This window comes from Nipponia nippon, unplaced genomic scaffold, assembly GCF_047370975.1.
Source record: "Nipponia nippon isolate SJK-2023a ecotype South Korea unplaced genomic scaffold, ASM4737097v1 scaffold_1, whole genome shotgun sequence".
NCBI classification, from domain to species: Eukaryota; Metazoa; Chordata; class Aves; order Pelecaniformes; family Threskiornithidae; genus Nipponia; species Nipponia nippon.
Genome location: NW_028262290.1, coordinates 13,341,876 through 13,369,366, shown reverse-complemented (window position 1 = coordinate 13,369,366; position 27,491 = coordinate 13,341,876). Strand labels below are relative to the sequence as shown.

Below are 27,491 nucleotides of genomic sequence, written 5' to 3'. Positions count from 1 at the left end.
TCCCGGCAGCCCCCGGGGCCGCGGGGCTGATCCATTCCTCCGCGGGGGGAGCGCCCACCTCCCTCCCACTACCCTCCATTGGTGAGGCGGGCGCGGGCTGTACCATGCGTGCGGCGCCCCCCGCCGCGGCGGCCGTTGGAGGAGCCCTGAGGGGAGGCGGCGAGCGCGGGAGCGGCGGCGCCGGGCCGAGGATGGAGAGCTCCGACCTGGGCGGCCGCCAGCACGGCCCCATCTGGCGCCGCAGGCCCGGCCCGGCGGCGCGGCGCGGGTAACGGCCCCCGCGGGACGCGGGGCACGGCGGCGGGGCAGGGTCGGCTCAGCGCCCCCGGCCGTGGGCGCCCCCAGCGCTGCGCCGCGGAGGAGAGGCCGGGAGAGCGGGCAGGCCGGGGGGAGCGGGCGGAGGGGGCAGGGCCGGCCGGAGCCCGCCTGAGCTTCTGGAGGCTGGAGGTCCAGCCCGGGGGTGGCCGGTTTGATAACGGGGAAAAACGTTCCCGTGGAAGGTGGATCAGGTCCCCAAGGAGACTGGGAAACCTCCGTGCCTCAGAGCTGCTCACAGCTCAGCTGGGCAAGGGCCTGGGCAGCTCTCCCAGTTTAGCTTGCTTGTTTTAATTGTATTGAACAAAATACCACAGGCGAATTCCCACAAGAGTTTTAACTAAACTGTGAAATACTAGGAGAACACTGCCCGGCCCAAGCTGGAGAGCAGCGGTCTGAATGCTGCTTTGGTGTACCTGCGTCCTGTGACACGGGGAATCTGGATGCAGCTCTGTGAACTCCTGACTTCGTTCTCCTAGGTTAGGTTAGTGGCGAAGGAACTTTTGAAAGGCAGAGAGTGGTGTTGAGGAAGTCTGCGAGATGCTGTAACTACACCGATAAGTACAGTTCAGGGTGTTTTTAGAATCAGAAGTCATAGTTTGCTTTTGGGTTTTTTTGTGACATTAAAGACCTTAACATCACTAAATTTTAATTACAACTTAAATTAGCTTAACATCTTTCTAATTTCATTTTTATGGCCCTTCTCTTTTATCGCAGAAAAGAATGGGCTTAGCAGAATGAGGTACAATTAGTTTTGTCTCTATAGTCTGTACCATGGCTGCATGGCCCTTCTTCTGATATTCACTCCCACTTTGTAACGTACACCAACAGTTGCATGCAGGTGCTGGGTTGCATATTCTGCTCTTTTAGAGACTGGTGTCTCAGATAGCTATCAGTGTCTTATACAGCCATGGTCACAGTCTTCTGCAAGTGCCCTGCAGTCTTTAAGCGGCCTCCCACTATCCTGTACAGTTTTAGATATTTAATTTGAGTTTACATCTAAGTGATGATAGAAAATAATTGGTTCGCCCAGTGTTAGCCAGAAAATCCAGAAGTAGTAGATCTCCGAAATCTTAATGTCCTGCTTCCTGGAAAAAACTTCCTCTTACAGCTTAATCTGCACACAGGCTTCGGCTCTGCATTGGGCTCCATTTTATGCCAACAGCATGGTACAAGGATAGAATGTGAAAAACCAGCAACTTTTGTTCCAAAAGATCTCAGATGAATAATGAAAAATGGCTCACTTCGTGCTTTTGAAGACTCTGGCAAGAAGTGGTATTAAAGCTGTTTTTCCCCCCACCCCAATCTAATCCAAGTGGTTTCTTACAGTAATTCATAGCTTCTCAGTTTTCTAGCAAGTTTCTTTACAGTGATGATGAAGAATCATAGAATCATAGAATCGTCAAGATTGGAAAAGACCCTTAAGATCATCGAGTCCAACCGTTAACCCAGCACTGCCAAGTCCACTGCTAAACCATGTCCTCAAGCACTACGTCTACCCTTCTTTTAAATACCTCCAGGGATGGAGACTCAACCACTTCCCTGGGCAGCCTGTTCCAATGCTTGACCACCCTTTCGGTGAAGAAGTTTTTCCTAATATCCAACCTAAACCTCCCCTGGCGCAGCTTGAGGCCGTTTCCTCTCATCCTATCACTCATTACTAGGGAGAAGAGACTGACCTCCACCTCGCTACAGCCTCCTTTCAGGGGAGCCAGGTTCCTTGCAGAGTGCTGAATTGGGCTTTCAGATACATCGGTAGATGATACATCAGCATATATGTTAGTGTTATTCATTAACAATGAAGTAACTAGGAGCCACATGAAAGGATCGTGAATGGTAGATTTCCCCCATCTGCTTTACATGTCTCCTAACTACCTTCCACCATAGTGAATGAATTCCTTTGTTTAGTATATTTTTTGTATTAGAAAAATGTATTTTTCGTGGAAGAAGATTTTTCATAGAACACTATGAATGATTAGAATTGTAAAACCATAAGCTAAGAACATTTAAATCCTAGATCTTGGAGAAATGTGATAGTGAAACAGTTCTAAGCATGGTTGTTTTGCTTGCTTTCTTCACAGAGTTATAGTAAACATAATTCATAGTGTCAAAGGATACCATTCAAAGACAATACGCTTTCTGAATGTGGCTTTTGACAGTTCCGGAGATTCTTTACTCGCTGGAGACCAGCAAGGGAATATATATGTTTTTGACCTGAATGGAAACAGGTAAGAGTATTTCTATCAAGACATTTTAATTGTTTTGACATGTGTAACATTCAGAGGTATGGAACTTGCCTGGACAGCATGCCACAGGTCTGATTTTAACCCCCAGTTTTCCATGAATGCGGAAATAGATAGCGGTTTTCTCCGAGCTGAAACTGCAAGCCCCTGTAGGCTCCCTAAATATTATTTTATTAGTTTAGCTGCTCCAAAAGATCAGTAGTTTGTAACTCTAAACTGAACAAACATCATTTTCATAGAACTTAAGCGATTAAATACTACCACAAGAAGTTATTCTTTGAACGGTGCCAATTCAATTAATAATACAAACCATGAATTACAATAAATAAGACCTAGTAGTGTCATTTGCAGAAATATATTACTCAGTCTTTTCAATTTTACACTACTGAGTTTTAATATTTTTATATTTATCATAATTAGATACGATTTTTTTTTCTCTTTTGAGTTATTTTTTTCTCTCAGTGAAATACATTGAAACCGATTAAGTTCTTACTTCACTTGACATCATGAACCGAAGTTTCCTAACACAAAGAGAACATATATTTTGAAATAGGTTCAACCTTGTTCAGCGGACAATGCAGGCTTGCACTGCTTTGGCATTTAATCTTCGCAGAAAGACAGAATTCCTGGTGGCTTTGGCAGATTATTCCGTTAAGTGCTTTGATACAGGTAAGGAGAAATTTAAAGGCTTTCTATCTGGATTGTTCTAAAAAACTATATAATTTTTGTTTCAATCTCAATTTTTTGTAAGTTTTTTTGATGGGAATCTTACTATGTATTTCATGCCATCTGCTCTTCCAAAAAAACCCCCACAGCTTGGGCCCATGGGGGTTATAGTCCTGTGGGTAAAGAAACCCTTTGCTTTGTCAAAGTTTCTTGTTCCCACTGAGTCGTGCAGGCATCTGTTTAACTGAAGTCTAGCACAGGATCACAATTACATGTGTTACCTTTTTTAAAGCAATTCTGTATGTTTGCTTAGAATGAGATGCTGTATGTAAATTCAAACAAAAATCAGTCGACAGTATGTTAGTTTGCAATTGAACCAGTTGTTAACTATATTTACAGTAAAATATTTGAACAAAGTGATAATATATACTAAAAGAACTACCAGTACTTTTGAGTATGCCAGTAGATCTGTATCCTTATTCAAAAGCGATGTCTAAAATTAACTTCAAAGGCCACAACTTCACACACAGCTGTGTGTTTCTATCTTGATTAGAAATTAAATAGTGAAAGGCATTGACAGTTCATTCTTCATAAGTCAATCTTAACCTATCAAAAAGTGCAGTTGTAGTGTCTGTTGTCATCTGGATTTACATCTATTGCAAAAGCAGTAGGAATCGCTTATCTACAATTTGAGGGTCTGATATTATTAGTGAAGATTTTAATGTAACACACTGTTTCCCAAAATACAGGAAGAGTCATAGTTAAGGTCTGAAATCTTCTGCTTTTTCTCCTTCTTACAACCACAGTAAGACCAAACTTAGATTTTGGATGCACTTAGAGAAATCTTCTTAATTATTCCACAGAGTCCTGCATGTTTATATGGTGCTGTTTCCGGATACCAAGTCATACTAAAGAATGTCTTAAAATATAAATGTTACTCACATAAGTCAGTATTGGGTAAACTATCCTTAGAGGTGTATTAGATAATACTTGGTTGGTGGGCTCCATCTCCTGCTTTCGAAGCCGTACTCTGTAATCCCATGTCATCTTCTGACGTGACAATAGCTTTAAGCTCTCAATTGTCTGTAAGCACAGCAGAAAGTTTGACTGTTAGGCTTCATGAGCTGCTTTATAGCCATTTCCCATCTTTGATGCCACAGCAGTAGGTCAGCTGGAACCACCCCATGGGCTGTCAGGCAAAGTACCCGACATAAATAGTGTAATTGCCACAAATATAGTTTGGTTCCTGGGGGAAGATTAGTGGTCATGCAGTCACAAGTGGGAGACAATGTAGTCAGAGGAACCATTTCCTTAGTATGCAATACACAGCATAAAAATGTTTTGGACTCTAAAAGAATTAATGAGGTGTTGCTTTCTGACTGTGCCTTTCTACAGTCATAGCCTGTTGTCATTAAACCTTTCTTCCTTGCACCTCTAAATAGCTGTGTAATCATCCATACATACTGTCCACAAGTAAAAACAAGTGGAGAATTCTAACTTGAACATTCGGTGTCAGCTTCTAGAGATTACTGCGGGTGTTCACATCAGATAATCTGCCTATGAGGCATGCTGAACTTGCCTGACCACAGTGTTCATGACTTTTTAAGATTGATTCTTCGGCTAAATTAAACAAATCTGTGCAAGTTGGCTTTCTATGTAGAACTGAGAATAACTTATGAAACCTGCTACTCAGAGATGAGGAGACGGTTATATTTCTCTAAGGTATAGTAACTATATGAAGACTGATACCTTTGTTTCTTGTTTGTTGGGCTGTGATGGTAAATGGTCATATACTAGGTATGCTTAAAAGTCTCTTTCACAGCATAGCGTTGACAATAAAGGGTAAAGTAGTAGCTGTTTCACTTTAAATGACTTTCATATCCTTTTAATTTTTTTCATCAACTCCTGCAGAAACCAAGGAGCTGGTTAGTTGGATGAGGGGACACGATTCTTCAGTGTCTTCCATCTCTGTCCATGGCTCGGGCAGGTATGCCATCACTACATCCACTGATACAGCACAACTCTGGGACCTGGACACCTTTCAAAGAAAAAGAAAGCTGAATGTTCGTCAGTCTGTGGGTATACAGAAGGTGAGTAAAGGACAATTGCTAAAGGCTGAGCAAGCATACCTCAGTAGGAGTAACACCACATGTTAAAATCACAGTACTTGAAAAATTTTTTTAAAATACAGCTGAATCTTTTCTATGTTCTTTCGGCATATCTCCTTAACTGTCATCCTGTCATGTCACCCAGACCACTGGAGTCATGACTCAGTAGTTGCAGAGGTCTGCTGAGAACTTTTAAGGAACCTCCATCTTTAAAGATACTCAAAACTGGGTTGGGTATGACCTTGACTAACCCAATTTAACCTGGAAGTTGGAGCCATCTTCTAGATTGACCCTGCTTTGACCTGAAGGTGGGCTCAGAGGACCTCCGGAGATTGATTCCAACCTGAAGGATACGGGGATTTAAGGGTGTTGTTAAAAAAACAGTTTTGGTGTCATAATGGTAACTTCAAACAGTCACCACCACCTACCCCGTTCAGCTGCTTATTCCAAAGCTGCTCTTCTTTCTGTGCATGCTAAGCACTGAATGTGGGAACAAACAAAGCTGAAAAGTAACTCAGCAAAAAGAAATTGCTGCTTTTCAGCCGAGTGGTTTCTTGGGTTTGGTTTGCTGTACAACACTTATACTGGAACAACAGGGCATGAGAAGGATGACATGTCTGTGTTCATGACATGTTTGTGTCAGGGAGTCATTTAAATTGGTCTTCCTTAGCGTTACGCTGCTTTAAACAGGTCTGCCTGCGCCACCAAATGTCAAACTTTGGCATAAGTACTACAGAAAGTACTGACGCGGTGCCTGAGCATTGCTTACACACGTGCTGCCCTGCAGTGAACAGTCTTACAAACGCCACTTCAAACCAAAGTTCTCATCAGGCTGGTCACTAAAAAGCCATGCTGATTTTGCAGAAAACAAGGCTATTCATTTGAGCGTCTTCACCGTGTTCTAGGTCAGGCAGAAATTTTGTCAGCCTGAAATAGTCACCTGGCAATTACTGTGGAATATCATGCATAAATTTGTTTGTTTGTTTTATTAAAACTGTTGTGTAGTGCATGTTGCTAAAATAACTATCATGTCTTCCCTCCAAAGATGGCTGCATTTCTTTAGTGGACAAGATTTTTCTACTGTTCAATATCTTTGTGTAGGCTATGTGTAGGGGCTTCTTATTGATAAATGGCTTTTGGAATTTGGTAGGATCAAGATGTTACAGTATGGAAACAACCTTTAAATCCAAACAATAGTGACTATGGTTGAATGAATAAATCACTGTTTGGGAATCAAGAGCCTGCACTTCTGGTTTGGCTCTACCATTTCTGATAGGACATTGTGCAAATAATCCAATTTATCTGGATTTCATTTTCCCGTCTTTAGAATAGAGATAATGATACTTACTTCCATGCCACGATTTAAGACATACAGATAAGTGCTTTATTAAAGATCAGATTTATTATTAGACCACAGCCCTGACACTCACTGTCCAAAGTTGGATTGCTGTCTGAGCCATCGTAGTAGTGTCACACCAATCTCTGCGGTCTACTTTTTGGTGCCTCTTTATTTAAGCCCCGTTGCACTCCAACATACACCTTCTGTTAAGCTGGTATGAGGCAAAGCTAATTTAAAAAGACAGAGACTGAGCTGCACACTGTAAGGATAGCGGGTGAAAAAAAATGAGAAAGAAGAGCTAAGAGAAGACATTTATAATGACCGTTTTCAAAGCATCACTGCTTATTCAACATCTGCTCGTGAACATCTTGTGGTATTTTTCTAGGGCAAAGCAGAAAATGAGGAACTGTTCAGTACTCCACTTTATCAAAATGTAAGCTTCATCTGCTCTCAATTAATTGTCTAGACTTCCTCAGGGTCCCTGAAGGAGGACAGGCAGCTCAGTCTGAAGATAAATGACTCTGGTAGGTGAGGTGACTCTTTCCCCACAGGTAACTTTTGCTCACTGTCAAGTGATTAATTTGGCCTGAACATCCAACTTTCAGTCACTTGCATTCAGCAAGATGAATCCCATCCCACATATCCAGATTTACTGATTTTCAAGTCCCCAAGAGACCGTTCAGACCAAAACTCTGAAATTCATAGCACTGGTTGTAAATCTCAGCCAGTAAGTCCTTCAGGTAGTCCCTCAATGTTCAGATACCAGAAGACATTTTCAATTTAACCTTCAAAATTTTAGGTACAGGGAATTTGCTGAAGCGGCATGTGCTGCTGCCAAAATAGAACCTCTGATCTAAACCAATAATTTGTCATTAAGCAGGAATGTATCTGATGACATCCAAAAATGTAAATAATCCAATTTTTTTCTCATAGAAAGAGATTACATATAAACAATAAATACATTCAGAATAATTGAAAAAATATATTTACAAGCTTTTTGATTTTATCTTCATTCATCTTCACAGTAAAGTCTTCATTTCATAGTTGGAGAATACACTGCTAAACTGTCTACAACATTTTTTACTTTTAATAGTTGTACGTAAAACTAAGGAGTTTAAGTCTAGAGGTGAATGCTTCATAGAGTGCATTTGCAGGCTCTTGGTACTATTTGAATGCTGAAGCCAGTTTGTATAAGATGCAACAAGCAGTTGCTGAATGAGCAGTTCTGGCTCATGTCTCCCGTCCCCTCCTGCTCCTGGGTTCATGTTCCCACCGTTTATAGTACATCCTCTCTGGCACTCATCAGAAACCTCCACAAGACGGTTTAACAGTCATAAAAATAACCCAGATAAAGATTTGTGTCATTTTGGTGAGTTAAACTGGCTTAGCAAAGGGTACAACAAGTTCTGAACCAGTGCAAAGGAGAGCGGGCCTGCCTAGGCTGCAAGAGGGGAAGGGGACCCGCTGCCTGTGGGATCGAAGCCTTGCATTGCAGCTGTGTTACGCAGTTCTAGTAACAGCCATACTGTCATCGTTTCTTGCTGTATTTTATTCTGCCATGCATTTTGGTCCAATTTAAAGGGTACTTCCTTGACAACATATTCCATTCTTTTTCTTTTCCATATTCTTCCAGGTTTTTTTTCTTCCATTGAGTAACACCATCCTCAGCTGTTTCAAAGATAATTCTGTTTTTGCATGGGAATTTGATACTCTTCACTGTAAATACCAGTTGCCAACTCCTGTAGAAGGTTCTGTATTACTTTATAAGGTCTTTGCAGTTACCAGGTAAATTGCTATTTTAAACATTCTAAAGGCAGACCACAAAAATTGTAGTTTTAAAACAGGTTTTCTTTCCTTATTTGTAATGTTTTATGGAAGTATTGAGCTATATACTATGATAAGCTTTTGAACTCTGCTGTGACCGATAGTTTCAGCAAGGATCAATAGCAGTTTTTATTACAGTCCCGTAGCAGTTGAAATAAAGGAAGTTGATCTTTAATGACCCTGAAAATAAGGTTTAAACTATCCTTTACAAAAGCAAATTTTATTATTTAGGAGCTATTTTGCTCTTTCAGGGGAGTATGACAGGAATAATGACAGATTCAAATGTGATTTGAGGGCATAGAAGGAAATGTATGATCTCTCTCTTTTTAGCTGATATTAACTTATAGTATTCTGATGGAAATTTTGCCTCGTCTGTGATCCAGAGATGGCCGGATTTTTGTAGCTGGTGGAAAATCAAATCATCTTCACGTATGGTGTTTAGAATCAAAGCAGTTGATACGAATAATCCAGATGCCTGCAAAAGTACGAGCTGTCCGTCACCTGGAATTCCTCCCTGACAGTTTTGATGGGGGCTCCAATCAGGTCGGTTTTTCGACAAAGCTTAAGACTGGCGTATTTGGTTAGTTGATTCAACACATATACTTTGAGGGCTTTTGGGGGACACTGGGGATATGGGCCCATACCATAGGAAAGGAAAGTTACTGTGCTAAATGTTTGCTCAGTTGCTCTTTTATCTTAACGGAATGTCATTGCTGAATGGGATATTGCTCTTTGTTTTTCATTGACACTGTTAATCGATGAATCCTTTTAACTTATAGGTCCTTGGAGTGTTAAGTCAAGATAATATTATGAGATTTATCCATATAGAAACATGCAAACTTCTTTTTGACATTGGGAGTCATGAAGAGGGAATTAGTACAGCAGCAGCTAGCCCCAATGGACGGTATATTGCATCAGTAATGGAAGATGGTAGCCTTAATTTATACAGTGTCCAAGCTTTGACTCAGGAAGGAAATAAGGTAGAGTGTTTTACATTTCTTGAAACAGCAGTAAATCCCAATAAAGTTGATACTTGTCTATATAACTTCTGTCTCAGCAGTAGTTTGCAGACATGTGTTGGAGTGCCATATTGAACACTACAAATAAAAAGTGGTTTGTAGAGTTCCCTTCATTGTTACTCCAGTCTGTCAGGTAGAATGATGTTTTTAAAGTGTATATATATCACTGTGTTTCTGGTGTTGGCAGGAGGGGGAGATGATATTATTTTCTACAGCAGTTTGTATGGACCAATTCCTCTTGTAATGACATTTGGGGGGAGATGGAAACAGCAGAATTGTGCTGCTTCGGTTCCATTTCCTATAGGAAATGTTTTGCAGCTGATGCTGTCTTAAACCGTGGGTATGAATGGTGTTTTTGTTACTGTGATTTTGTTCTTCTTACTGTGTTATTGGATGCCAGCATCCATCATTATGGCACAATCATACTCCTAATCCTTCCTGAATAACAAACATTCTAAATACCAGTTCTTATTTTATTAAAGTAATTTATTAATGAGAGTCAGGTTTCTAAATCCAGAATTCCATATATCTTTAATCACCATGTCTTTGAAGTAAACAGTAACCAGCTTTGGATAATGATGGAGTTGGAGCTGAGGATGTGTAAAGATGTCACACATGCATTCCATTTGCACTTTTGCTGACAGTTTGACATGAACTGGGATATCCACTTTGTTACTTGCTTTCCCAATCTCCAACTTTGAATTAATACGTCCCTGACACTGAAGACTAATGAAAGTTTGTAAAGGTCTTTTATATTCTTTTTAACTGGTGCTATAGAAATGCAAAATATTTCAGTGACATTGAGAAACACAGTAAAGTAAATAACCTGAACAGTACATGATACACGTTTATACTATCCCAATTATATTTTAGTGTTTGCTAAACAAGGAAATAACATGATGTCAGTTTGGAAGCTACGTAAACCTTCTCACGGTCTTTCTAGTTTATTACAGCAGTTTTATGCGCTGGTATACTTATTCAGGAGTATACAGTCCATATATATTTATTTATGGTATAAATGTGTCTCTATTCTTCTTGCTGTGGCCATCAAGCTCAAAAATATGGCATATAAAATAGTGTAAACATCAAACTATAGTGTTAGTTAACCTGTCTTACAAGATGATAACCGAAGTATTTTCCCTTAATATTAGCCTTCACCACCGACGTTCAGAGTAGTAGAAGATTGGTCCAAGTGCACATCAGAGGGAAATAAACTGACAATGAGAGTGACTTCAGGAACGTCAGAGCAACCTTGGAAATCTAAAGGAAGCAAAATTCAAACCAGATTGCTAAAACTGCAAGTGACCAAATCACTTGAAAATAAAGAGGTGGGAAGAAGTTGCAAATATTTTGTTCACCAGTCCACAGCATTTAAATTTCATTGCAAAAAAATATTTATCCGCTTACTTTAAAGGATAAGCTCAAGCACTGAATCACTTGGATGTTTGAGCAGAGAGGGGATTGAGGGAGTTTTAGTACCATTTCCTCTCTCTGTTTAGCCCATACTCCAGGATTATGTGACACAGCCAGAGCTGCCTCCAGTCAGCTTGGGGTACTTCTGAAGTTGTTCAAGCAACTTGTGACACATTTGGATATTTGCTCAATCTGATCTGCTTCCCTGCTAGCAAACTGGCACCTCTAAAATGTCTGCCTAGAAGCCGTTTCATTTTTTATTAATTATTTAGAAGATGCAGTACTGTTACATTTATTTCCCTTCTGTCATCGCTGTGCCATCGTCTCTCTCTGTCTTTATCTTGCATCTCATATGTCTCTATATTCTCATATATATACACATACGCATATATATACACACATATCTATATCCTCCTGTAACATCCATCGCAATATGATCCATTCCTTATGCCAATATTCTTTATGGTTTGGCTATATCCATCATTTAATTACATATAGTTTAGTTAGTTCAGTCTGATTTGCTTCTGATTGAAATCAGTGGCAGCTGTTCTTTGAGTTTGGTAGATGAATGATCTTTCGAATTATCTTTGTTGTTGTTGAAATACCTAGGATTATCTAACGGATAGCAGTACACTTTTTTTTTTTTAATACTATGTTAGTAACTTCAGTAGTTAGCTACTATCATCAATTAGAGTGCAAGGAAAGAGATTATGAAGGAGAAATCCTTACATTTATTGTTGATCCCCTATGTTGCAGAACGAATTGCCAGGTGGATTAAACAAGAAACGTCTGCAGGCCTTATTGAAAGGATTTGGAGAATATCCAGCAAAATACAGGTATGTTTGTGTGCATGTTCATGCTTGCGCAAAATGAAATTGCTTGTGTTTACTGGCCTGTGAAAGAGAAGTTGCTTGACTAAGTCTGCATTTTAATTGCAGGATGTTTGTTTGGCGTTCCTTATTACAACTTCCTGAAAACCACTTAGCTTTCAGTACCCTAATAGATAAGGGTACCCACAGTGCATTTGTGAATATTCAAAACGAGTATCCAATCAAAAGTAGGAAACTACTGAGAGTTTTACAGAGGTAAAGTATATATTTATATTTAGTTAAATATTATAGGTTTTTATTTTCATAAAGTGATCTGAAATGTATCCAATAGGTGGAATCAGCTGTAAGGAAAATTCTAAAATGAAATAGTAGTGCCCTCATGCAGTTTTCTTTTTATAACTCGTATAATCCTGCATGTATCTTGAAGTTTACAATCTTTCTATTTTGTGGTTTTAAAATGCATATTATATTTTTGTTTGGTTCTGGATCGATGTTTCCTACACCTTTGTTTGGTTTTGCGTATAGGACCTTATCAGCTCTAGCTCACTGGTCTGCAATCTTTGCTGAGACGCCTTATATTCCTTTGCTAGCATTCCCATTTGTAAAATTATTCCAGAACAACCAGCTGATCTGCTTTGAAGTTGTTGCTACTGTAGTAGGTAAGCAATGATTTTAAAAACTCAGATATGCTGCAACATGTTTAAGCTTTCCCATGCAAAAGAGCTTTTCGTGATGAAATGAATGAGGTATTTCCTAAGAGGTCACCAGGCTGTCTTCTAAAGCTTTTGCCAGGAATTAATACACAGCAACCGTATGCTTAAAAAAAAAACCTGCTTGTAAATAAAAATGAGATATTAGACTTCCTTTTGCAGTGTTTCTAGCAAAAAGTTAGCAGTTTAACAGTATTTGTAACATCTAATCTGTAAAAACAAATGTATCTAGCATAATTATATCATAATAACTAAAGTTTCTGAGACATGGGAAAAGTAGTCACACACACCCCACCTCCTCACCCACTCCCAGTCAAAAGGGAATGAACTCTAAAAGTTTTACTGTGTTTAGTTGTCCTAAGCATGTGGTAACTCAAAATGAGACATTTGGCTGAAAGCTGGCTATGGCTGTCTTCTGAAGAAACATTCTAAATTAAAGTGCTTTACAGTTAAATTAGTTGTTGCAGCTGCTGCTAAGTCTACAGAAGATATGCGCTGCCAAGCATACATACCCACTTTGCAAACACATGCTGTTAGTGAATAAGTATCCAAGTTTACGGAAATTATTCTTAGTATGTTAAAAATTACTTGATCCAGGCTGTAGTTTCATGGGACAGAAATACTGGTTTAAATATTCCCATCTGCCTCCAACCACTTAGTCCCACAGCACACAGACTTTTTTTCGTTTTCTTTTTGAGCCAGATTAGTTCCCCAGTCTGGTTCGCAGTGTACTGACACACACACTCATGCCAGTGCAGCTTGAGGAGCAGTGTACTGTGGGAATGGTTTAGGAATAAATGCTAGGAGAGTTGGGAATAGCTTAAACAGGTTTTGCTGCCTAAAACTACCTCTTAAATTCATAGCCTTTATAACCAAACCCTAAGGTTGTCAAGAGTCTACCACTCTGATCACAGTGGATTGTGCTGGGCTTTTTTTTTCTCTTTCAGTTAATTTTTGTCAGCACTGGTTTGAGTATTTTCCCAATCCTCCAGTTAATGTCCTTAGTATGATGGAAAATGTTCTGGCACATCATGACAAAGAACTACTTCAGCATTTAATAAAATACAATGTGACTTCACAGGTAATATTCTAGCCAAGTTTTGTATATAAAATGTCACTGCAGTGAATGATAGTGCATTAGTCTTTTATTTTGAAATAATTCTTTTTGGGGGGAGTTTTCATTAAATAACAGTGAGTGATATGGGAGTGTAAAGAATATATCATTGCTTTCCTGCAGCTTTTCCTTTTCCATGATCATAAATCTCACATACGTGCTACTGTAGTTCTTAGAAGAAGTCCTTTGCTTTCAAGTCCACATTGCTTGAAAAGCTACTTATGAAATAATAAATGTACTTTTATTTTTTTTTAAAGTGGACATAGGTGTGATGAATTGATTTTGTAATCCCTATTTATCATTAGGGATGAATTTATTTTCACAAATCTAAACAGAAGATTTAGACATCCAGTGAAATATGAAATTTATTTATAATCACCCCATATTAATTTTGAATGTTTATAGTGGGCAATAAAACTTATCTTCAGATATTCTGGTTTAGTTCCTGTTTCTTTCAATAGATTCTTGGTATAAGGCAAGAAAGATTCATATTATTTCTTTAAAAGGAATGATAAAATTGTACTAACGGATTATTTTGTCAATTTTCCCAAATAATGTAGGTTTATGCTTGGCCTCTTCTAGAAACACTGTTCTCTGAGGTTCTAACAAGAGAAGAATGGCTGAAAGTCTTCGACAATATCTTCTCCAACCATCCTTCGTACTTTCTAATGATTGTCATTGCCTACATTATATGTTCCAGAGCTCCCTTGCTTCACTGTAATCAAACAGGGGATTTTGAGGTAAACATCTTCATATTTAAATCAATCATATGGAAGTGTACCTACAGAGACGTATAAAACATTGTATCTGTTGTTACGGCAGTTAGAAGGAGAGGTTTCATTTCCACATTAATATATTATTACATGTTTCTGAATAACATCATCTAGTACTTGACAAATATACAATAAATGAATAAAATATTGAGCAATTTCCTGCAGTTTCATGCAATGAGATCTTTAAGAGCTTTCCTAAGCTTTCTAATACCACTAAAAGCCATTTTGTACATGTCAGTAGTTCATCAACCGCAAAATAATTCTGCCTCTTTTTTGGGGATCTAATGTGGACTTGTGCCTGTGGAGACAAGACACAGTCATTCTGTCATGTTTCATTATTTTGCTTTCAGATTTGCAAAATTAGGCAGTATTACTTGACGTTCTCTGAAGCTAAATGAAAATGTTTCCTTATGTTTAGCCTTACATGGGAGGAGGAGGTTTTTTCATATGAAAACATCTCTGTAGGCAAACAAAGCATTCCACCTCGAAAATGTGCTTGTGAGCAGTCGGTTTGACAGGCATCAAACAGTTGACATTATTGCTACGTTTAATAATAACCAATTGAAAGATTTTATTGGTGAATAAGATCTTTGACAGGAAGAATAGTCCTTCAAGAAGAGGAACTTCCAAGCTTCGTGTTTGAACATCAGAAGTTGAGGGAGGTTTATCCAGTGGTAGGAGTGTCTGTGCACACAGTTGGACACTCTAAATTCACGCCTAGCTTTCCAGATCCCTTGCACAACTGCCATTTGAAGAGAAGGAAAAGAACCAGAGCGTACTTTTACAACTTGGAGAGGTTGGGGTCAAGTCATTTGAGCCGGTGATATTTTACTAATTGGTAGGGCTAACTTAATAGTCCCTTTTTAAATCAACTTTTGGAATATAGATCTTGCTAATTTACCTAATTATTCCCAAATAGGTATATTAAAGACTTGCTTAATCTTTTGTAGAATGTAAGTGGAAGCATGTCTCTTACAGTATTTCTTTCATCATCGTAACAACCTGGACATTAACGTTGTGATTAAGGAAGCTTATCATCTTATGGAGGCTACGCCACTAGATATCCATCCACAGCGTATGCTTGATGACTTCATACCGCTTACAAAAGGACAGTACCCTGTATTTAATAAATATCCCAAGTTCATTGTGGATTATCAAACTCGGGAACGGGAGAGGATCAGACAGGATGAAATTGAATACTTGCGAGAGAGGTATTAATGGGAAAGTTGACGACAGTATCAGACTGGGAGGGACAGGTGGACACAATTGCCTTTTCCTGTTGTAATCTGTATGCTTGAGAAGAGAGACAATTAAGAAAATTCAGGAAGATTACTTTAGATAACTGCTAAACGTTAAGAGTTATTTGGTCTGCACATTTTTAAGTTAAATTGGTAGTCTTATCTTAAACAAAAAATATTTGTTAATTCGCAGAAAATATTGGGCCGTAAGTCTTCAAACTTAAAAACTTGTGAGTCAGAGCCTAAACCTCCGTTGACTTTGTAGCGTCCAGTTTTGTGAAGGGCCAGGAGTTCTTAGCTTGCTGTTGAAATCAGTAAGTACCATGTTGCCATGGCACCTTTAGAAACTATTTTTCGTTAAGAATGTGAGGAAGAAAATATCTGCTCTCATCTGAAATGCCCTGTTGTCTGTAACAGTCAGTATTGTAACTCTTCCTCATGTACTTCCTCAGTACATAAAGGGCATGCCATACTCTTTCATGACATCTCATTTCAGCAGTTCTTTGCTAGTACAGTCATCAGTTTCTAAGTAATCAAGTAATTTCTTGATACTTGGCTTGAATTATTAACATAATCTCCTTCCATTTAGACAATTAGCACATGAATTAGAAGCTAAAGCACAGGAACGGAAAGCAGAAGATGAAGCCTGGTATCGAAAGCAGGAATTACTTCAAGAAGCTGAAGAACAGAGGCGAAAAATGCTACTGGAAGAAGAAGAGAAGCTGGCAGAACAGAGGCAGAGGTATTACAATATAAGAAGTATTAGGGGCCTGGCTACTGTATCCTGCTATGACATTGTTAACTATGAGTAAAGGAGAAATAACCACTAATTTGTATAAATTGTAATGTGGGAAAACAGTGTGGTCTGGTGGGTCAGATTTTGGTGTGGGAATGAAGTGATCTGGGTTGTATTACTGCCTTGCCTGAGGGAATACAGCAGATTAGAGGCCAAGTCACTTCATATTTTTGTCTCAGCTCCCAGCCTTTTGTCTGGTCTCTTTGGATTGTGAATGCTCTTCAGCAGTCAATTGCTGTGTGTTTGCACACTGAGACTTCAGACTTGCACTGTGGGCAGACTCACGCTGCAAATATGAGAGTCACTTATAGTATCAGTGACTGTACACATTCTTGTATTGCTAGTGGATTTAGAAAAAAACCCCTGCTTTATATATCAGTTGCTGAGCAGAGTTGTGATAGTACTGAAGCTGAACTGTTAGTTTGTACATTTTGCAGTTGTAAAGGTTTAAGAGAATTTCAACATCTCCATAATTTTTTAGATCAACTACAAGTAATCATAGAATCATAGAATCATTTAGGTTGGAAAAGACCCTTAAGATCATCAAGTCCAACCGTTAACCTAACGCTGCCAGGTCCACCACAAAATCATGTCCCTAAGCACCACGTCTACAGGCGCTTCTCTTAAACCTCTGTAACCTACAGAGTAATTTTTTTATTTTTTTGTAAAGAGGGCAGTGAGCCTTTCTTTGCAAACTAATTCTTGAGTTTGTGGTTTTGTTCCTTGAAAGACTTTGATATTTTCCAAATAAGCTTAGGACTAATTTTGTGCAGAAAGAGGTACCAAGACACTGGCAATTATTCTAAGGAATAGTTTCCAGTTCTGGATCATTGCAATAGTAAACTAGTGCTTATTAAAGCAGAACAGAAATAGGGTACAGGACTTCAAAGCTTAATTGGGGACGTTGCCAATAGAGGATTTCTGTGTGTCTGTGAATTAAATTTTGTCTGGTAAATGAAAAATGGACAATTTAAAAGAGTGAAAGCAACTGTCCTAAGCTTTATAAGTTAGAGATTAGCTCATAGTAACTAATGGATGACTGCAGTGCAAGTTTGTGCTCTTTGCTACTGACCTTTCATATACACAAGTTCCCTTGTTTCTGTTTGTTTTGGCTTTGAAGACTAGCTGCTGTGAAAAGAGAACTGAAAGTAAAGGAACTGCAATTTCTAGATGCTTCGAGAAGGCGTTTTCTGAAATACCAGCAAGATCAGCGTCAAATGGAACTGAACCGTCTTGATGATGAAATTGCGAGAAAGGCTGAGTATTGCTCAAGCAATTCTTTTCTTGAAGGTTTATTAGTGAAAATAAACAAGGAAAAAATGCATAACTACAATTTCAGTTGATATACTGTGATTTCTGAGCCCAGAGGTGTATTTAGCATGCAATGGTAAATGCATAATTTAACAGTTTTATTTGGCACTTACTATGTTCCACTGGCTTGCTTTAATAGGCAAAATTCCTTAGAAAAGCCAGATTCATCTGTATATTGGCAGTGTTGAAAAATGTAATGAGCTCCTTAAAGGAGCAGTGAGTTCTCAGCTGTCTGTGGGCTGTATGTCCAGATTGCAAATTAACTCTGCCATTGATTGAGAGGCTCCGCAGTGGCCTCTGGCCAGGCCTGGCTCTGCTCCCGTGTTACTAGCTCGAGCACCGTGGCATGCAGATGCTGAGAGTGGAAGCTTTTGAACCTTGTGGGCATGAATTGAGTCTTTGCAGGGCCATTCCTCGTGTCAGCACCACACTTTGCAGAGTGCCGTGCAGCTGTGTGTGTGTGTTTCCGCAGTCAGGGCGGTGTAAGATTTATTAGCTCCAGCTCAGCACAGGTTCTGCCAGGTGCAAAGTGGCCACTTCGATATCTGTGTACTGTCCTCCGCAGCGTTCTGCGTTCAGAGACTCCTTATTCGATTCGGAGCTGCATCTGGCAGATTATTAGCGCTAGATCAAGCCTGACATTTCCCCAGTATGCTCGGCTGGTTGCAAAACTATTCCTGTGCCTCTTTTTCACCTTGCCCTGTACTTTTGATATGCAATATTTTGCGTTATTCGTGGTGTGACAGAAAGTTGACTAGAATTTAGAAGTAGGGTGTGGTTTGGGGTTTTGGACATTCTTTCTGGATACTGTTTTTTAAGGGAGAAAAATTTCTCCTTTACTGTATTTTCATGTGTTTCTCTTCTCCTTAAGGCATCCATGAGAGAGCAGGAAACAGCTGCTACTGTTCAAGATGTAGAAGTACAACGGATGGAACTTGAATCACAAAGACAGCTTTTTGAACAGGTAGCTATTAGGGAGCCATAGATGTTTATATTTAATGGTTCTTCCTTTGCAGTTCTTAGATTCAGTTGTGTTCATTCAACCAGACTTTGGTGAGGAAAAAGGGGGACTTTTTTTTTTCTTTTCTGATATCTTTTTTAGAATAAACCCTCTGTTGATAAAAGCATTAGTAGAACTCACTGTTATCTGTTTTTCTGGGAGAAAATACCCATATCCTCCCAATTTTCTTCTTCTCCTGTGCAGAGGTATCGCTTGGTTGCTGCAGGGTTTAGCTGTGTGCTCAGCTGGTTGAGAGAAGCGAGGAACATGTAAATAAGAAATAAGTCTATAACAATATGTTCCTCATCCCAGAAACTCCCACCTTTTCATCTGTGGTATCCAGATATATCTACATTTTCTGGAGAGAACAGTATAGCAGATTGATGTAGCTGATGAAAAAATACCTAATTGCCAACAGCATCATTAAGCCAAAAGGAATGGATGGTTCGTGGGGAATGTGCAGTTCTTTTCTCAAATGACTGACTTACAATTCAGAAAGATCACTATTCAGTAATAAAGGGTTTTAATCAATAATACTTTTTAAATATTAGTTAATTATTATAAATAATTAATGATTGAAAAGCAAGGCTGACAATGGAAGGCTTTAATAATGACCATTTTGGTTACAAATAGTAAGTTAAGTGTTTAGAAATCACAGCTACATGTGCCTGTCTTGCACACCTGCAGATCCAATGGAATGCAAGCAGAAGTGGACACCAGATAGCTAATCCTTATTTTGAAGCACGTGTCTGCTTATATTTGGCTTTTTAAAGCTTTTGGCCATAGACTTTTTATAACCCATGCTGAGCATAACTGGGCTAAATTTCTTTTAGCATCTATTTATTAAATACACAGCCAGCTGTATTGTGGCTACATAACTCAAACCAGGCTAAGCTCATTTCTGTTCCAGTACATGTAAAGTCAGCTGTTTAAGGGAACCAATTCTACAGTGATCATCCTCTTCAGGCTAGAAAGGTAGCAATTATTTAACTAACTGAGGATATATGCCTGCCCACAAGAGTCTGTGTAGGCAGGCTTGCCCTGCCCATGCCCTGAACCGACGGTTTTACTGCTGTCAGTGAGGGGCTATATTCAAGCTTAGAAGGCTGTGTATGTTAACTTTGCTTCAGTACCCTGCTGACACAGCTCAATAGATTCCCGCAGGGCTGGGAGGGGCTTATGTCTTCTCCAGAAAACTGTGTAGATGTGTCCTGATGAAAAGGTGGTGAGAGTTAAAATTCTATTTCTAGATCTACTGCTGATTTGTACTACTTTGGCAAATCATCTCTGCATTCAAGCTGCAGATGTGTTTATTATAAGTCCCTGTACCATGAAATATGATTTATATTTGTGAAACAGTTTGAGGTTTTGGCTAAAACATGCCATAAAAGTGCAGAATATTTTCATGGTGATTCTAATTCATTTAAGTTGGAATTCTGCTTTTATGCTCCACTGTAATCCAGGGAATGGAATTACATCAGTATCAACCAGCGAGACCACTGTGGTGACTCAGGCTTAGTGTAATTCCAAGTGGATAAAACAGCAGGGACTATCACTGTCTTGGACAGTTATGATATGTAGTGGGATAAGATGTGTGGATATGTCCAAATACTAGTTTAATGAAATTCTGATAGAAGTTAAAGAGACAGAATTACAAATGTGGGTTAGTAGCTTAGCAACAATAACTCATGTTTTTGTGTTTGGCAGCATCTAATCAAAGATCAAGAAGCAGTTACAAAGGAAATGAAAGAAGAGATGGATGCCCGTCGAAGAAGGGTGGATCTGGAAGATCATCTCATTCAGATATTGATGGAAATAGATAGAGAAGAAAAACAGAAAGCTCAGATAGTAAGATGATTGGATTTTAACATGTATTTTGGGGAGTTAGTATGCTAACTAGTGCAAGTAGTACTAGTTAATAGTATTTCAATTGCTATTAACTAGTTCAAGTTAATATGAAAATATTTTCTAAAGAAATCTAATTTCTAGATACCTATATTAATAGATTATGACAGTATGTTTGAAGTTTTGAGGTTTTGAAAAACCTGACTGAAGTGTCCAAACAGCTATATAACACTGAAATTCTCTGTGCCTGCCATGAATATTAACTTTTCTTTGCTTCTCAGAACTCAGAAGGCATATAGGGCTCAAAAGTGCTTTTCAGAATAAGACATCCTCCTGTTAAGGATCATGTTTTATTTGTAACCATAATAAAACAAAAGTAAGCCTCAAAGGAACTTTCAGTTGGTAGTACTTGGCAGGAAATTCAGCTGTAGAAGCTGTTTTCTAGATCACAGTAATGAATGTGTGTAGCTTGACATTAGGAATTGTTCAGATTTTCAAGCTCAGAACTTGTAACTGCACAGTTGGAAAAATAGTTGCAGCTAACCCACTGCCCATATGCTTGGCATCTGCATTTATATTTTGTCTAGAAATAAACATATGGGTCTGAATTTTTGTAAACAGCCTTCGATTTTTGGAAGCAGATGGATGTGGGTGGAAGTATTGGCATCCAGGTATCAATCTTACGTTAATTGCACCTGTAAATCATATTAAATCCATGCTAGGAAAGCAAAATCCCCAAAATCATGGAGAGGTTGATGCTTCTTTCCAAAAGATTAAAAAAAAAAACCAAACCACCAAACAAAACAAAACAAAACAAGACCCTCAGTAAGGGAAAGAATAAGATGGATGAAGAAGAAGCAGAAGGAAGCCCTGATAGATGAGGCAGCCTGCTGTAGTGAATGGAGGAGTGGCACTGCAGGTACAGTCTCTCAGCAGGGACATCTAACTGTGACACTGGAGAACACTTCAGTTCATCCTACCTTATCTGCATGTAAGGCTGTCTACTTGAAATAGAGTAATCGGATTCCTGGTAAGAAAGATGTTTTATTAGGTGGCTGAAGAAAATTTAGCCAGAGCAGAGCAGAAATGCATTGACACCGACTGGAGGTTGCAAGCGTTGCGTAAACTGAGGCATGACGATCAGGACCGTGAGAAGCGTTATGAAGAGATAGCCAAGCTCCTGCATGACAACAGGGTGAAAGAAGCTGAACTGCTGAAGGCCATGAGGGAAGCAGAAGAAAAAAAGGTATTTGCAGTATTTCTTTTTCTAAGTGGGACTGGCACAAATGTAAGAGTCTTTTGCCCATAACATGGTAGAGCGTAAAACTGAAAGGTATTGAAGAAATGTTTTGTTAAGAATCTCCTTTCCTGTTTTGACTGGAAGTTTCTGGAAGCGCTAGAGCAAATTGGTGAGGATATTTTAGGCTTAGGAAAGCAGATTCCTAATTCTCTAAGTTCCTCTCATTTTTTTTTCTCTGACCCAAGACTTTTACCTTTCTCCAGGTGTTTGAATGAGATTTTTTTCCAAAAGAAACATTCACTCAGCTTAATAACATATATTTTGATTTAAGAGTGAAGTTTAGTCTGTAGTAATCCAGATGGTATTACTTGTTGCTTTTTCCTTGCAACACATCTGTTGAGGACACATTTAATACCTCTGTTGCACAGTGGGAAGAAGTTACACAGAAAAAAGCTCAACTGGAAGAAGAGCAGAAGGCCGCTGCTGCTGCAGATGAGCACAGGAAGCAGTTTTTAGAAGACAAAATGAATGACACATTAGAATTGGCTGAAAAGCTGCAAAGACAAGATGGCTGTTTTGGTGAGCGTATAGATAATGCAGTTCTCCTGTGTGGATGTTGGCATGAAGCATTCAGCAACTGAATACAAACTAAAAGTGTCCAGCATTGGGGATAAACTTAAGCTTAACTCCTTTACATAAATACTTTTTGGCAGTATTCTTTCGTAAAACCAATCTATCAGGTCAGACGTGGAAAGGAATCTCAGTTTGATATCTATCAGATGCAGCAATATAAATGGCATTTTTGGTAGGAGCACAGGTTTAGATCAGCTTAAGCTGTTCGTAAAATTGCATCTCCTGGAAATCCTCTGTCAAATAATGTAAAGAACAGCAAACTCACTGCCAGCAAGTGACTTTGCCAAGTGTTTGTTCACAGGAATAAAACATTTATGCACTTCCAGAATTGGCCAGTACATCCTTCTCAAATGCTGCATTTGTGTCTTTCTGCAGATATTTCTCCTATTCCTCCATCTCTGCAAGGCTCATACAAAATTAGTGATTAGTATTAAGATTAGGTGATTAATATTGCTTTGGGTGAACTTTTTCAGACTTTTCCCTTATTTGCCTGATGTTTTTAATATGGAGTAATTTGCAACTGCAAATTATTAAAATGGGTGTCTCATCCTAAAACTGCAAGTATGAGTAGCTGTATTCCACATGATCTTAGTGGCCCATTTGTGAGAAGATTAATTATACAGGAAGAAACAGCACATGTGGAGCTGTAATTTCTTAAAATGAAATGCAGTGAGGCATAGCTTTGACCCATAGACTAGAAAAATTGACTTCTAATTCTGAGCCATTAGCCATTGTACTTGCCATTAGCTGGAGTGAGTGATTGTTCCAGTTTTGCTTCCCGGAGAAAAACTGTTTCACCTCAAGCTAGAAAAAATCACTAGAAATGTAAACACTTTTAATTTACAAAGAATCCTTCTCTCTATTTCCTACAGAGAGACTGCGTGATTTAAAGGCCGGACGTACAGAGAGAGGGGTAGAACTCCAGCAGGTGCCAAGGTCTGGAAACATCTGTCTGAACGATTTGTCTGCATCAGAGTCATCATCACACAGTAAGTTTCTAAGTTAGGACCCTCCTTTCTTTAACATTTAATTTCAGAAGCGTTACCGGAACGCCTCATTATGCAATTGAGTCATTAGTTGTGTAGGCGTTTAGTAGATAGTAAACCAGTTTATTGTTTTATTCTATTTCACACCAGAAAAAATGTCTTCACTACCAGGGGCAGCACAGGTAGGAAGTCCCTGAAGTGTGTCATGTTGTGAGGAATAGTCATGTTAAATCTCGGCCTACTTCAATCTCATTCTGACCTGATCATTTTACCGATGCTTTTTCTGTCTTCATAATTATGTATGATTTGGGGATGTTGAGAAGATGTAGAACTGTCTTTCATTAAAATCTTACTGAGAGTTATAGTCAGGAATTAGTCTGTAATCATTGTCTGTAATGTAATCCCAATGAATCCTGTCTGTAATCCCAGTGAAGGGATTGTGTGCAGCCCTGAGGAGAAGGACTTGGGGGCACTGATAGATGAAAAGCTGGACATGAGCTGGCAATGTGCACTTGCAGCCCAGAAGGCCAGCCGTATCCTGGGCGGCATCAAAAGCAGCGTGGCCAGCAGGGCGAGGGAGGTGATTCTGCCCCTCTGCTCCTCTCTGGTGAGACCCCACGTGGAGTGCTGTGTCCAGCTCTGGGGTCCTCAGCACGGGAAGGACATGGACCTGTTGGAGGGGGTCCAGAGGAGGGCCACAAAAATGATCAGAGGGATGGCACACCTCTGCTATGAGGAAAGGCTGAGAGAGCTGGGGTTGTTCAGCCTGGAGAAGCGAAGGCTGCGGGGAGACCTCATTGCAGCCTTTCAGTACTTAAAGGGGGCTTGTAAGAAAGGTGGGGACAGACTTTTTAGCAGGGCCTGTAGCAATAAGACAAGGGGTGATGGTTTTAAAGTAAAAGAGGGGAGATTCAGACTGGATGTAAGAAAGAAATTTTTTACAATGAGGGTGGTGAAAAAGTGGCACAGGTTGCCCAGAGAGGCGGTAGATGCCCCATCCCTGGAAACATTCAAGGCCAGGCTGGATGGGGCTCTGAGCAATCTGATTGAGTTGAAGGTGTCCCTGCCCATTGCAGGGGGGATGGACGAGATGGCCTTTAAAGGTCCCTTCCATCCCAAACTATTCTATGATTCTGTGATTTCCTCCTGGCTGTCCTAGCCGTTATGGCCAGTGAAAGCACATTTTACGATCACACACATCTTATGCACAAAGCTGTACGCAATGGGAAACGTATTTATGGACCTGCCGTAGCGACCCGTCAGCATCTGACCTTTTTCTAACAAGACACAGGTACCACTTTCAAAGAACTTGGGAGGAGTTGTTCCTTGCTTTTATGGGTCTGAGGGCTGTCTCGCATACAGTGGTACTAATAAAACATAGCGTTCCTATGCAGGAGGTATCAGCTTTCCAATAAGCGTTCATGGTATTTATGGAAAACTGTTAGTTGCAAAATTAAGTCCAAGTTTCTTGCACTGAAGTGTCTTTAGACAAAAGACGAGAAGAACTGGCGTGCCAGGAGCGGGAACTGATGGCAGAAGTCAGACGGCTCAGGCAAAAGCTTACCTCACAGGCGCGAACTAGACATCCTCCAACTCGTTTCCAAGCTACAAAGTGGACACCTTGAGATCGTTTGCTCTGGACCTCATCTGTACTTTCAAATTATTAATCAGTGAAGTGCTAAATATGTAGTGTCATTAAGGGCTGATCATAGATTGTTTATTATAAAGGTCTTCGGAAATATTTTTATATAAAAATAAAATGCTAGCTAGAAAAATGCATGTTGTTTGTAACCTTCTCATTATTTTCTTGGTAACTATAATGCTATTTTAATAAATAAACATACTTTTTACCATTAAGTTATTACACTTGCAGTATTTGTGTACTTTATTTGTTCTGGTGAATGCCATGACTTCAAGGAACAAACCACTGTTAAAATGTTGGTTTTGTCAGTGACGTGTAAGTGGATTTTACAAGTTGCGGCAGGGAAATTATCAATTAGAGGAAAAAATCCTTTCCATTGAGAGACAAACACTGAAAATAAGGCCCAGGGAGGCTGTGGAGCCTCCGTTGCTGGAGATATATACAGTTGTTATACATATTAGCGGGTACATGTTATGATAAAGAAAGGGGATAGGGGATCTAAATAAATTATTTTTGTGCTGCTAGGCTGATTTTCACTGGCTTTCACGTTGGCATCCTCTGCGTCTAGAGCCAGAAACCGTCGCGCTGGCGACCGGGAGCCAGGGCAATCTCGTCGCAGCCCTCAGCGCAGCGTGGGAGGAGGCGGCGTTCCTTTCCACAGCGGCAGAAAGGCAACGGGCAAGGATCACCTCTGGCAGGCAGGAGGAGATGAGAAAAGCGCCTTGTTCTGATGACTGTCTGGGAGTTTGCATGTGATTATTTCTATATTTAAAGAGAAAAAAATAAACCTACAAAGTTTCCGGCTGGCACCTTGGGCCATATGCGTACGCGTTTATGGTTCGTAAAAACGTGACGGCTGTGGATGTGCGCAGCCCAGAGCGCTTTCCGCAGCGCCGGGTCCCTGCCCGCACCCTGGGGCTGATTTCCCCGTTCCCAAGTGCTGAAAAGGGCCCGCAGACGCCTGAACGCAGAAGGCCCTTCGCTGGAGCGCGTGTTTTTAACAATATACGCTGCCAAAAGAATTTCTGTGGCCTCACAGCCAGCAGGCACGGGCCCTTGCCCTAGAACTACGGCTTCGTATGTCACGACAAAGACGATACAGCTGAGGGGTCAGCGAGCAGCGTTATGGGGTTTTGTGGCAGGTAAAAGCGCGGGGACCGCTGTCAGTCCTCCGCCGCCGGACGAAAAGAGCTACCCGCCTTTGCCCCGTGTGAGGATCGAACTCACGACCTTCAGATTATGAGACTGACGCGCTACCTACTGCGCTAACGAGGCGGCTGTGTGAGTTTTTCCCGCGCGTGCCCTCAGCGCTGCCCCTCAGCCCCGCCCCGGCGGCCTCAGGGCCCGGCGGCTGCCTCAGGCCGCGCTGCGGGGGGACGAGGGGGGCGGGAGTGGCGGCCCGGCCCGGCCCGGCCCGGCGCTTCCTGCGGCTGCTCTGGGGGCTCCCTGCCGGAGGGCCCCCGGGTGGCGGCGTGGGGCTTCCGAGTGACCGTGTGGGACCCCACAGTGACTGAGTGGAGCCCCGTGGAGACGGTGTGGGGCTCTGTGGTGACTGTGGAGCTCCAGGGTGACCGTGTGGGTCCTTATGGTGACGGTGTGGGCTCCTTGTGGTGGCCGTGCGGGACATGGGAGTGACCATGTGGGACCAGAGGGTGACAACAGGGGTTCGCTGGGGTGACAGTGTGAGGGCCCATGGCGACAACCTGGGGTGGCCTGCGTGGGGCCCAGCTGTGACCATGTGGGGAGCAGGGTGACTGTGTGGGACATTGGGGTGGCCGTGTGGGACATGGGGTAACCGTGTGGGACCCGAGGTGACCGTGCTGGCCCTGGCCGGGGAGGGGGTGAGGGCTCTGCTGAGCACAGGGAGGCCGCGATCGGTGTTGACTGGGCGCGATCTTGCACGTCAGGTTAATTAGGCGGCATCATTTTCAGCATAATTGTGCAGAACAGGTCAGTAGATAATTAGTGACTTTTGGCCGCGTCGGACAGCTGCGGGCGGATGTTGGGGGTGGGGGGAGGGACGGGATAGTTTTTAAAATCACACCAGCAGCTGGGGGACGGGCCCTGCTGCCACCTCTCCTCAGCCCCCAAATGGGTGTTTCCTGCTCTCCATGGCTCTGGGATTAAAATCTGAACCATTTCATAGCCTTTTCTCTTTTCATATATATATATATATATATGTATATGTTTGTGTCGTCCTCATGTATAATTACTTTTTTTTCCCCATAAGGCATCTGACGTAGACACAGACCCAGAATCTGGGAAGCTATCCTGGAAAAACTGGGCCTGTGTCACTCTGAGTGGCCCTGAAGACGTCCGTGCTCCCGAGTGCATCGGTGAGATCGACAGGACCCTTTCCCCGCTCAGATGTGCCCTCAGCAGCCTGTACCCCGTGCAAGTGCCCAGACTGGCGTGTCCCCTCGATCCTGCACTCCCCTCTGGAGCC

General features: G+C 40.9%; 1 protein-coding gene and 1 non-coding gene across 14 annotated transcripts; one reads left to right on the top strand and one right to left on the bottom strand.

Annotated features, from left to right (window-relative positions):
* The first annotated feature begins 71 nt into the window (after positions 1–71).
* TBC1D31 (TBC1 domain family member 31) lies at positions 72–27,392 on the top strand. 13 transcript variants are annotated; one of them, XM_087746824.1, is made up of 23 exons: positions 170–268; positions 675–2,093; positions 2,397–2,543; positions 3,112–3,227; positions 5,136–5,314; positions 8,305–8,456; positions 8,879–9,038; positions 9,275–9,475; positions 10,666–10,842; positions 11,684–11,763; positions 11,866–12,012; positions 12,283–12,416; positions 13,415–13,548; positions 14,142–14,321; positions 15,333–15,565; positions 16,182–16,334; positions 17,509–17,644; positions 18,571–18,663; positions 20,407–20,547; positions 21,596–21,790; positions 22,213–22,363; positions 23,290–23,406; positions 24,883–25,252. In XM_087746824.1, exons 4-23 carry the CDS (start codon positions 3,134–3,136, stop codon positions 25,026–25,028), a joined length of 3,003 nt encoding a protein of 1,000 aa, XP_087602950.1. In that variant the 5' UTR covers positions 170–268; positions 675–2,093; positions 2,397–2,543; positions 3,112–3,133; the 3' UTR covers positions 25,029–25,252. The 13 variants fall into 13 exon arrangements, 9 of the variants coding, with proteins under 9 accessions (XP_087602938.1, XP_087602931.1, XP_087602944.1 ...); XM_087746826.1 differs by lacking the exon at positions 170–268 and having other exon boundaries at positions 301–799; positions 1,443–2,093; XM_087746823.1 differs by lacking the exon at positions 170–268 and having other exon boundaries at positions 301–1,893; positions 1,980–2,093.
* TRNAM-CAU (transfer RNA methionine (anticodon CAU)) lies at positions 26,248–26,320 on the bottom strand. Its single transcript has one exon. It is a non-coding gene; the product is annotated as a tRNA-Met (tRNA).
* Positions 27,393–27,491: the final 99 nt, after the last annotated feature.